Source organism: Chiloscyllium plagiosum, chromosome 31, assembly GCF_004010195.1.
Source record: "Chiloscyllium plagiosum isolate BGI_BamShark_2017 chromosome 31, ASM401019v2, whole genome shotgun sequence".
Taxonomy (NCBI): Eukaryota; Metazoa; Chordata; class Chondrichthyes; order Orectolobiformes; family Hemiscylliidae; genus Chiloscyllium; species Chiloscyllium plagiosum.
Window position 1 is genome coordinate 25,243,034 of NC_057740.1, and position 12,870 is coordinate 25,255,903.

The 12,870-nt window shown below is 37.9% G+C and overlaps 1 protein-coding gene across 1 annotated transcript in view; it reads right to left on the reverse strand.

Annotated features, from left to right (window-relative positions):
* The window catches only part of rexo1 (REX1, RNA exonuclease 1 homolog), a 53,788-nt gene that overhangs the window by 15,495 nt on the left and 25,423 nt on the right, over window positions 1-12,870 (reverse strand). The window contains exon 10 of the mRNA XM_043720680.1: window positions 1,618-1,731. Coding sequence (XP_043576615.1) covers window positions 1,618-1,731 — 114 coding nt within the window. The remainder of the gene's footprint in view (window positions 1-1,617; window positions 1,732-12,870) is intronic.

Genomic DNA, 12,870 nt, shown 5'->3' on the forward strand with positions numbered 1-12,870 from the left:
CCAGTGGCATTAGAGTAGTAATGCAATATTGTAATATTACCAAGTATATTAAGAACGTTAGCAATAATTTCAGGTTATGATTAGAGGCACATTTTAGAAATTGTAACCTAATGGTATTATAATTCATTTAGATTTGTACAAAACTGAATAGCTTACTTGTCAACTATCCTAAAATTCCAGTATGCACAGGAGAGCAGAAAGTTATTTTTTCCAGATTGGAGCTGGGTAAAGGTCAATGTTATGAAAGGACACATGCTGATGTGGAAATACTGGAAAGGAATTTCTAGGATATGGGAATAGTCCATTAGGAGTACAAAAAAGATAGACATGTTTTCTGGAATTTGGTGCGCTGTGACTGGAAGTTGGTATAAGGTGGGAGTGCACACAGAAGAGGAATTGCCATGCGAGAGAACTCCTGTACTCCCAAGCCCAGGAAACAGCATTAAGTTATTTTATTAAAGTAATTTCACAATCCTGAAGCTCAAGTCAGAACTGGTAATTTGGCTAGAAATGTGGCACTAAGAATGTTCTATCAGCAAAAAGGAGAGCTCAGGGAGAGAGTTTGCTAAAATGCGCACTGGCACAGCATTGGGAACAGGTAATTGGGGATCCTGTGGTAGAGTGGAATGCAGTGAATGGGTAAAGGAGGATGAAGGCTTTTATTTCACAACACAGGTAATTACCTCATTCCCATCATTAATCCAAAAACATTTGAGTTCTCTCTTCTATAGCAGATACATTCAACTATTGTTTTTATATGGTTTAAGAAGAAATATGGCAATAATGGAGGGCTTCATGGTTAAAAACTGTTCCAACTAACAATTACTGAATAACACAGGAGTCTTTTCTCAATCTTCAAGGAATTGTAAATAAACAAGCTTAGAACCTTAAAATTGAAATTTTGAGCATTAACCAATAAGAATGTTAGGGCATCGAGTATTACCGATCATTTGAAGCAGAATCCATTTCAGTGTAAACAATCAGTTTGAAGAAGAAATTGGTCAATATGGCAGATGCAAAGAAATTATTTTCATTTGTAGTCACTAATAAATCCAATAGTGAACTCAAGTGAAACTGTTTCCATTCAAAATGGCCAGATAGTGAAATTTTCTAGCACAAAAGGTAGCTGATAGATTTTTTAAAAAATCAACATTTACATTTCTGAAAGACATGGGACTTGAACCCAAGTCCTTTGGTCCAGAGGTAGGAACATAATCTCTTTACTACAACAGCCTGAGCATGATACTGATAGGGTGAGATGAAATATGGCACATAACACAAGTTCAGTTGTTACTTATATTCTGTTGTGCTTATATTCTAAGTGATTAGGAACATAGGACATAGGAGCAGGAGTTGGTCATTCAATCTTTTAAGCCTGCCTTGCCATTCAATAAGAATATGGCTGACCTATTTGTGGTCTTAATCCTACTTAGTCAGCCCGCCAGTGTAATTAGTTTTAACATGTTGACTGCAATATGCTCATAAGAAAGATTGTTAAACTAGTCACAGCAAAACAAATATCTGCCCATATATTCACTGATGCAACATAAAATCTAACAATGTTAAAACAAAAAATTCTTTATAATTATCATTCTTGAATTACTATACCAAACTCACTTTTTTGTCGGCGTAGCCGCCCCCAGTGGTAGTTGCACTCTTCTTTGCGGATACAATCCCCACTAACGGAAACACTGTATTCAGCTCCGCAGCGACAGCAAATCCTTATTAAAGCTAAATATAAAAAACAAACTTGAAATATCTGCACATTGCTTCACAATCAAGTGACGATAAATAAAGTCAGCTACATGGAATTCCCATAATTGCCATCATACACCCTTTAAATATTTATTAGATCAGGTTCTCTGACTTTCTGAAAAATTCTAGCATTCTGCAAGGGAATAAATGCAAATCAGCTGGATTTTCAATTAATTGAGGTATCATACTAGCTAACCCAATCACCCTACATCCAAATACTTGCACCTTCCAATAAAGGCCAGTGAACAGAAACAGAAACTGGAAAACGTGTTCCTCATAATCCAAGGGTATTAAGGCTATTGCAGTGCCTCAATCACTACTCCGGCTAATTCAGCAAAGTCAAATTGTGGAAGACGGCATAACTTACCATCAGAGTCCTAAAGGACGGAGACAGGCCCTTTGGCCCAAGCTGACCCATGCCTACCAAAATGTCCATCCACTTTAACCCCATTTCCCTGCACTTGGCCCATATCCTTCTAAATTTCTCCTATTGACGTATTTGTCCAAATGCCTTTTAAATGTTATTAATGTACCCACCTCTGATATAGTATTGGGGAATCAACGGTTAAAAGTATCTGTTTGTAATAATGATTCGCCTTAAAAGTTGGAACTGGGTGCTTCAAGACATGGTGGCAGTGGCTGTGGGAAATCACAAATTAAAAGATGCAGGCATCATTATCTAACCTTATTTATTGTTCTTGTCTAATTTTCTCCCCTGTCTCTGAACCAGACTTTCTTTCTTATTAATAGAACATTAATAATCCACTTTGCTTATCTACTTTTGACTCACATGAACAGTACTAAATGTAGTAACATTAAATCATGTGGGGCTTGGGAAATTTGTACTAGTCACACACGAGGGCGAAAACATATACTGCTTTTAAGCTATAGACAGAGATCTGTTGAGGGTCCATCAAGAAATAGCTTGGATACTACTCTGTGGTGTTGATTCAAGATCTCTTGCCGGCTGAACTGAAATAAAGTGTTGAAATTGAAGCCTTTTGTTGTCCAAAGCTTTTTGAATCAACATCTGAACTACTTCCATTGGTAATTCATTCCATATGTGTATCATCCTCGGTGTAAAAAAGTTGCCTCTCAGGTTCCCTATAACCTTAAACTGATGCCCTCTAGTCCAACTTGCTTATGCTTAAGCTAGACTCTCAAACCATATGTAGGATGCACCATTATTAGGTGTCATACTTTTCCCCCTCTCATTTCATTAATAACACCAATACTATGAAGGAACACCAAATTTTCTAATTTAATTCAACCAATGACAAAGGAGCTCTATTTATTAATCATGCATTTGATTTTGGAATGAGCCAGAATTGAGTAACACCTATCATTATCTGCCAGTAAGAAAGTGGAAGCCCAATGTCAAAATGTCAAAGAAATCAATGAAGTACAAGTTAACACTCTGACCTGAAGATTAGCAGATTGCAAGAGTTCCATTTTAGGGCTTATTAGAACAAAAACTGCCACAACACTACTTAGGTGAGAGGGGCCAAGGTAAGGCATCAATATTTATTAACTTTTAATTTATTTTAAAGAATTAATTTCTTTGCTGTCTTTTTAGAAAAAAAAAATCTATCCAGAGACTTTGAGAAACAGGATATAGAAGTCGACTCCATTTGACAAGGTAGGAATATCAATTCATTCTCATAAGCATTCCATATTTTATGCAAATGTTGGTGTTCTTACTATAATATTTTATAGTTTATTGCAATGTGTTGGAAATATGCTCAGGGATATGTTTAAGCTGTTTGGTCAACATTTGAATCTAAACCACAAGTGTCACTTTGTATTTTTACTTCAACATATTACTACATTTAATTTTAAATTTTAACATATTTAATCAGTTTGAGAGAGTCTGGAACTCTTTGCTTATCAAGTAATAAGTTTCTCACACAGGCTCCAGTTGCATAATAAGTCAAAAGTGTATTGTTAGCCTTGTACCATGTTATTTCATTCAAATTGCACAAGTTTTAATTCAGAGGGGAAAAAAACAGGTCTACTAAATTGGAATTTCCTACTCAAAAGTCATAAAAGAGTTGTTTACTACACTGAAGGAGTACAAAGAGAATGAAACCCTTGCCTATTCTAAGGTTTTGAGCAATCTAGGTTACTCAAGTCACACATCCCTACCAATAGATTACTGGAATAAAGCTTCTCCCCTTTTTTGGAGCATCTTATGTTTGATACATATAGAAATCAGTTAGCAAGTATCTCAGCAGAATTATTGAATATAGCTAGACAACATACGTCTTCCAAAATAGCAGTTCTCATGATGAAAAACCATTGTTAACATTCTCCTGAGCACAGTATGGGCACACATTTTCTTCTCACACCAGTTGAAGATGCAGATCATCATCAGTAATTGCTTATTATTCCACAACCCAATTATTATTTGTCAAGTATGGGTATGAGAGGCAAGATGTAGGCTGTCCACCCATATCCGAAACAAAATCATCAATGTGTCTCTGGATTATAGATAGGACGATTAGTGGGTCTGTTATGATCCAGGGCACAGCATCCCATTTTTTTTGTACACAGGATCCAATCTGAACAAGCTTCAAGTTCACCTCTAGCAGCATCTTTGAACTGCACATAATGAATGATACTTCGTGAACATTTATGAAATGAGAGTTAGCAGCACATTTCGTCAATAAGGGAACACTGTGATACCTGAATATCCTTATGGTTAAGTTATCCACATTCTGCAGTGAGCAGCTTATCTCTTGACTCCCCAAAGCCTGTCTACCATTTACAAGGCACAAATCAACAGTGTGACGGAATACTCCCCACTTGCCTGGATGACCACACCAACATACACAAAAAGTTTCATATGGGCATGAATTGGATAAATAGGCAAAGTCTTTTCCCTGGGGTCGGGGAGTCCAGAACTAGAGGGCATAGGTTTAGAGTGAGAGGGGAAAGATATAAAAGAGACCTAAGGGGCAACTTTTGTTTACACAGAGGGTGGTACGTGTATGGAATGAGCTGCCAGAGGATGTGGTGCAGGCTGGTACAATTGCAACATTTAAGAGGCATTTGGATGGGTATATGAATAGGAAGGGTTTGGAGGGATATGGGCCGGGTGCTGGCAGGTGGGACTAGATTGGGTTGGGATATCTGGTCGGCATGGACGGGTTAGACCGAAGGGTCTGTTTCCATGCTGTACATCTCTATGACTCTATCTAGGATAAAGCAGCGCTTGATTGGCATCACACTCACAAGCAGCCATTTCCTCCACAGACAACACTCAGTATCAGCAGTGTGTACTAATTACACGATACTCTGCAGAATTCACCAAAGATCCTTAGACAGCACCTTCCAAACCCACAACCACTCCCATCTAGAAGGGCAAGGGCAACGGATACATGGAAACACTACCTTGCAAGTTCACCTCCACTCACTCACCATCGCTGTTCCTTCACTGTCACTGTGTCAATATTCTAGAATTTCCTAACAATGTTATGGATTATCTACAGCACAGATTGCAGCAGTTCAAGAAGGCATCTCACATCACCTTCTCAAGGGCAACTAGGAATGGGCAATAAACGCTAGCAAGTTAGCAGTTCCCACATCTCATTAGGAAATAAAAAGAATAGACAGACAATGGCCACTTGAAGAGACAAAATGTTTCTACATATCATTCTTTTCCAGGAAAGTGAGTGATCACCTCTGCCACATCCAGGGTGAAGGATAAGAACAAAGAGATTTTACAACCTTTCACGATTCTTCACTGGTTTTCTTTCAAAACAATCACTAACTGATTTGTCAACACTTTGTACAATTCAATTAGGGAAGTTACAAGTCAATACCACGTCACCTAGACTTCTGGTTATCCAATTTAGAAACATTTATTCTGTCATGTCCCTTCAGAATCTTGTACATTTCATTGATTTACCACTCATTTTTATAAACGCTAATGAATAAGCCATTCAGAGATTCAACATCACATGCTTCATTCCAGGAATCAGTTTAGGAAGTCACTTGTGAACTACCAATATATTCTTTTTAAATATGGGGACCAAAATTGTACACAATATTCCAGGCTTGGCCTTATCAATACCTGGTTTCATTGGTTTAAAATATCTGCCATTTCCTCCCCCCCACCCCATTAACTAATTACCAAATTGCATTCTTTAAAGGTTGCTCACTTACTTTAGCTATTCTTCCTTTCTATACACTTGTAAAAGCAAAAAGCAAGAATTTCTACATTTGTCACCAATTTACTCCCTCATTATTAGCTGTTTAATTATCAGTTGCATGTTTTCTAAAAAAACCCAAACCTTTGGCTTACCACTAGTTTTCATCATAGAGTCATAGAGATGTACAGCATGGAAACAGACCCTTCGGACCAACCCGTCCAGGCTGACCAGATATCCCAACCCAATCTAGTCCCACCTGCCAGCACCCGGCCCATATCCCTTCAAACCCTTCCTATTCATATACCCATCCAAATGCCTCTTAAATGTTGCAATTGTACCAGCATCCACCACATCCTCTGGCAGCTCATTCCACTTTGCATTCCTTAGTTTTTGATTGGATACTCTCCTTAAACAATGAAGCTTTTGGCCCGAAACATTCACTTTCCTACTCCTCAGATGCTATCTGACCTGCTGTGCTTTTCCAGCTTCATATCTACTGACTCTGTCAACCATGGGTGGTTCATTCTTCTCATACAGTCCTTCGCTTTGACTGGACTAAATCTTTGCTGAGTATCATGAAATATCTGTTTAAATGTTTGTCATGCTCAGCTACTGACCCTCCCCTTAGTTTATTTTCCTAGCCCAATTCAGAAAAGTCTTTCATACTGCTGTGATTGCACTTATTTAAGTTAAGGACTCTGGTTTGAGACCCTCAAACAATATTTAAAATGTTGGGATCACTATCCCCGAGAGCATCCTCAGCTATGAGATCACTTATTCACACTGCTATATCTAAGCTAGCCTGTTCCCTGGGTAGTTTTGCAATATACTGCTTCGAGATGCAATCCTTGATACACATGCTCTTGGAAGGACATCATGAAGTTGGCAAGAGTGCAGAAAAGATTTACAGGGACATTACTGGAATTGGAAGGTTTGAGTTATAAGGAGGCTGGATAGGGTGGGACATTTTTCCCCTGGAGCATAGGAAGTGGAGGGATGACCTTATAGAGTTTTATAGAATGATGAGGTAAGTTGTTACAAAAGGTCTTTTGCCTAGAGTAGGGGAATTCAAAACTAAAGGGCATAGTTTTAAGGTGAGAAAGGAAAGATTTAAAAGGAACCTTGCAGCAACCTTTTCCATACAGAGGGTGATACATACATGGCATGAACTATCAGAGGAAATGGTAGGCGCAGGTACAGCTACAACATTTAAGAGACATTTGGACAAGTACATGAATATGAAAGGTTTAGAGGGATATGCGCCAGAAGCAGACAAATAGGATGAGTTTAGTTTGGGAGACCTGATTGGCATGGATGAGTTGGACCAAAAAGTCTGTTTCTGTGCTGTGTGTCTCTACGATGCCCAATTGTGTGATTTCCTTCCAAACAGCTGACATTAATTTAGTAATTAGCTATAAAATGCAGCCATCCAACTAATGTAACTAATTTAATTGAACACAGCATTTGCATGACCAAAAAGCTGTGTTGTGGTTAAAAACATTACACCCTGTTCCTTGGGTGCATTAAGTATGAAGCAGTAATAAACAAATTTTTCAAATGTTTCATAGTACTGTCAATAACTTACTCAACCAGCAAAACTATGACAAAAGGGGCTGTTATTTTTTAAAGGAATATAGATGAAATTGATACCTGCTGGTTATAAATGGCATTCTACAAGTATGATGTACCTTAAGTAATTCAAAAATAACAAAGGAGCCTGGAATTTATATTGCTCAAATAACTGAATAAGACTCATTTCCAAGAAAGAAACAACATTCAATATCAAGGTTTGGATTATACTTCTAGTCCAAAAGAATTATGTATAAAAAGAATTCAAAGCACTTTTTGGTATTTATTAAAAAGCTGCATGCAATTGCTATTTACAGAACCTTACTACCACACTTGCTATTTTTCTCTTCTAAAAATCCCATGTTCACAAAAACAGCTGTGGAAATGTGCAGGTTGTAATCACATTGTCCCACTATTGGTGGCACTGCAGCACCACACCAGTATCTGCACTGCAGAAAATTTCCATGAGTGACACTCACTCTGTTTCTATGCTTTCCAAACTGCCATACATTATTAAATCAATATAAGAAACCAATGTGTTATGTAAAAATAAAGATTGACTTAATACACAACCAGGAATTAATTATATAAATACACCATTGCATTAAATGGCAAGCCTAGTTTTAAGTTATTCCTGAGCGAATGCTTGTTTAGACAAGTGGTAGACATCATTCAGATGCTTCAAACTGACAATTGCACACTGTAACGTTAAGCCCAAAAGGTTTACTGAATCTGAGATCATGAATCATGCCCAAGTATTCGTTTAAACAGCTTAGCTAGTTCAGATAACGGATTAAGCCATTCTCAGCTGCACTAGCAGGAAAACGGTGACAAATTTTCCTACCGTGGACAAAACCATCAGGGGAATTTCATCTCCTGATCACTATCCCACAACTCAGAGGAGTACATTGATGAATTTTCAGAACAGGGTGAAAGTTAATAACAGTTTGCATGGATATGCTATTTTAAAGTAATGAAAAATCCAAATGAACTTCACGAGAGCATTATAAATAAAAATATGACACTAAGTCACATTAGACCAGATGTTGAAAAGCTTGGCGAAGAAAGGAGGAACATAGGGGCAGGAGTAGATGATTAAGCCCATCAAGCTTCCTCCATCATTCAATAAGATCACGGCTGATCTGGATGTGGTCTCAGCTTCACTTTCTCATCTGCCCCCAAAAAACCCTACATGCCCTCGCCTTTGTAAAGTCTGTTTAGCTCAGCCTTGAATGAATTACATGAGACAGACTCCACTGCTCCTTGGTGGAAAAAGTTCCATATACTAGCCATTCAAAACGAAATCCTCAACCTCATCTTAATTTTAATCTTAAACTGTGTCCCATAATTTTGGTCTCCCTCACAAGATGAAACATTCAGGTAACTAATTAACTTATATGTTTCAATAAGATTACCTCTGATTCTTCTATATTCCAATGAATATAGACCCATGTTGTTCAACAAATTTTCAAAAGGTAAGGCCTTCACTTGAGAAAGGAATCAAGTGAACAGTCTCTGAAATGCTTCCAACACTATGAAATCTTTTTCAATTAAGGGGACAAAAAATGTAAAGAGTTCCAAATGTAGTCTTACTAAGACCCCCACTCAACTGCAATAAGTTTCCCTATTTTACTATTTCATTCTCCTTGCAATGAATACCAACATTGCCAGTGTCTTCCTAACCACTTGCTGCACCTGCATACTAACTTTGTAAGTCAAGTACCAACTACCTAAATCCCAACATACCACCAAGTTCAAGGGCAATTTCACATTTTCCCACATTATACTCCATCTGCAGATTTCTGTCGACTCATTTACTCTGTCTATATACTTTTGCAAACTGTCTTTCTTGACAACTTACTTTCTTACTCAGTTTAGTGGCGTTGACAAATTTAGCTACTGTACATTCAGCCCTTTCAAAGTCATTGACATCTAAATAATTGAGGTGCCAACGCCATTCCACTAGCTTCAGCTTTACAACTTGGAAAAGATCCATTTATATCCCTACTTTCTGCTAGCTAACCTTTAATCCTTTATCCATGTTAATCATGACATCTTTTGCTTTTTCTTGTGTAGCAACTCTTTTGGTATGGCTGCTTACCTAGTGTTTTTTGGAAAATCGGTATATCACATCTATAGATTCCTTTAATCTACCTTGCTAGTTTTGTTCTCAAAATAACAGATTTAAACACAATTTCCTTTCTGGAAACCACATTGACACTGCCTGATCATATGATGGATCCTAGCAATCTCCCTATGACAAATGTTGGCTTGTTGATTTATAGTTTCCTGCTTTCACGAATAAAGGCCTTACATTGACCATTTTTCAATTTACTGGAACCCTTCCAGAGTCTAAGGAAGTTTGCACCTACCAATGCATCTACTATTCCTGCAGTCGCTTCTTTTATGACTCCAACTTGCAGGCCACCTGATCCTGGGATGTGACAGCCTTTAAGGTCAAATAGCTTTCCCAGCATCCTTTCCTTGGGGATGGTGATTGCTATAATGTTCCTCATGCCATGTTCACCTCTTGACCTTTAAGGGTCTTTGTGAAGTCTTTTATAGCAAAGTCACCAAATAATTGTTCAATGTTACAACTGTTTTCTTGTTTTTCATCATCAATTCCCCAGAATCATCCTCTACAAGACCAACAACTAGGTTTAGTTAATCTTCTGCCATTCAAATACTTGCACAAACTCTTCCCATCTGTTTCATTATACTAGCTGGATTTTTCAAACTCACTTTGAATTTTCTAATAATTATTTAGTCAGTCGTTGCTGGATCTGAAAATCAAAACAATCTTCTCACCCGTCACTAATCTTTGCTAACTTGTAGAAACTTTCCTTCAATTTGATACTATCCTCAACATTCTTATTCAGTTATGGATAATACATCCTTTTCAAAGAGTCTTTCTTTCTCATCAAGATAAAACAAGAGTTATTTAGTATCTCCTCAAGTCTGCCATTCCATCACTACTGTCATATCTTTTAGTTCAGTTTCCCAGCTCAATTTCAGCTAACTCTGCCTTCAAATCTTGATTCAGATTTAAAACTTTATTCTTAGACCATGCTTAAGTGGGATAGAGAATCCAAGGAGTATACAGAATGAATTCCAGAACTTAGGGCCTATGCAGCTGAAGGCACAGTCAATAATGAAGCAATTATACTTCGAAATGCTCAAGGGACAGGAATTAGATGAGTACAAATTTCTCAGAGGACTGCTGAGCTACAGGCAATTACAGAGATGGGGAGGTGAGGCCAAGGAGGGATTTGAAAATAGGAGTGAGAATTACCTTAAATTCAAATTAAATAATTTTCAATTCAGTCAATTTCTCATCCATTTGTACACATGACCTTGAAACCACTGCTCTAATTCTTCAGCTGCAGCTATTTTTTAAAAACTGAGAAATACGATCAAGCTAGTTTAAGTAACCTTGAGGCCTTTTTCTCTTTGGTCCAATCAGTAATCAAGTTTGTCTGAATATACTCTGTTCTATAGCCATTCTAATCTGCAAACACCTGATCTTGTCTGAGCTCAAAAGCTAAGCAGACTCAGCTGTGTTAGCACTTAGAGGGAGACTACCTAGGAACACAAGGAGTAATGTACCACTGGAGATAGCAAGTAGTTTAAGGAAACGGATTAATCCATTGTGTCAATGCACGCAACAGTTGTACTAATCTGAAATCTCAATTTCTGAAGCACAGAAGACTCTGGGCTGATTAGTGTTTGGATGGAAGGCCACCTAGAAACATCAGGTGCAGTAGGCTGTTAAGACAACATCTTGTGCAGTAGTGGTTATATCCCTACTTCTGTACAGAAGATTTGGGTTCAAGTTCCACCTGCCATGGAGGTGTGTGTGTCGTACATATTCAAACAGGCTGATTAAAAAACATTTACATTGCAAATTAATGGAAGATTGTGCTTGGGTTTATGCAAATGACTTTGTACAGCAAATGTGCATACAGTTTCACCTTGGCAAAACTGGTGCATTGCCCAGTAGACTTTCCAGACGGTGTCCCCTAATAGAAACTTCAGGTCTCGCTGCCTAGACTAGGTATGTCCAAACAATGGGCTCATTAACCAGTAGTCCTGTCCATCTAACTCAAAGCCCACACAACTCAGTTGCACTTAAACACTCAATTGTTGGGTTTGCTCAGTTAGACTTTCTGGACTTGGAATTTTGTAAAAGGTTTTGGGTCATAGGGGAAAGATTTAAAAAGGACCTAAGGGGCACCTTTTTCACACAGAGGGTCATTAATTATGGAATGAGCTACCAGAGGAATTGGTGGAAGCTGGTACAATTACAATATTTAAAAAGGCATCTGGATGGGTATATGAATAGGAAAGGTTTAGAGCAATATATGCCAAGTGCTGGCAAATGAGACTAGATTAGTTTAAGATATCTGGTCGGCATGGACAAGTTGGACTGAAGAGTCTATTTCCGTGCTGTACATTTCTATCACTCTATGGCTGTCTCAGCATAACGTTTCATAGATAAATAAATTTTAGCGCTTAAAGATCTGTTTATATCAGCAGATTAAGACAAATGTAAACTGAAACCAATGTAAATTCCACAAATAGCCTAAGAATCTTCAAGCAATTAGTAAAAGAGAAAAGCTACATCCAGACTCACACGCAAAGAACTTGAGCTTAACCTTGATTGTTTTTAAACAAAAAACTATTACTTAATGTCAATGACATTCTGTCAGTTTGACAAGTTTGGAATGCTTGATTCTTTAAAGCTAAGTTGGCATCATCAAAGGGCACGGAGGAGCAGGAAATTAGCAAAAATACAAACCAGTCTATGACATTCAACAAGAAACAATTATTATTTTGGATAACTAAAAAGAAACTATCAACTTCAATTGGTTAAATGCTACAGGAAGGATAGAAAGGGAGGCAGGAGAGGAGGGGGACTGGCATTTTTGATAAGGGATAGCTTTACAGCTGTGCTGAGGGAGGATATTCCCAGAAATATATCCAGGGAAGTTATTTGGGTGGAACTGAGAACTGAGAAATAAGAAAGGGATGATCACCTTATTAGGATTGTATTATAGACCTCCTAATAGTCAGAGGGAAATTGAGAAACAAAGTTGTAAGGAGATCTCAGCTATCTGTAAGAATTATAGGGTAGTTATGGTAGGGGATTTTAACTTTCCAAACATCGACTGGGACTGCCATGGTGTTAAGGGTTTAGATGGAGAGGAATTTCTTAAAAGTGTGCACAAAACAATTTTCTGATTCAGTATGTGAATGTACCTACGAGAGAAGTGCAAAACTTGACCTACTCTTGGGAAATAAGGCAGGGTAGGTGACTGAGGTGTCAGTGGGGGAGCACTTTGGGGCCAGCGACCATAATTCTATTAGTTTAAAATAGTGATGGAAAAGGATT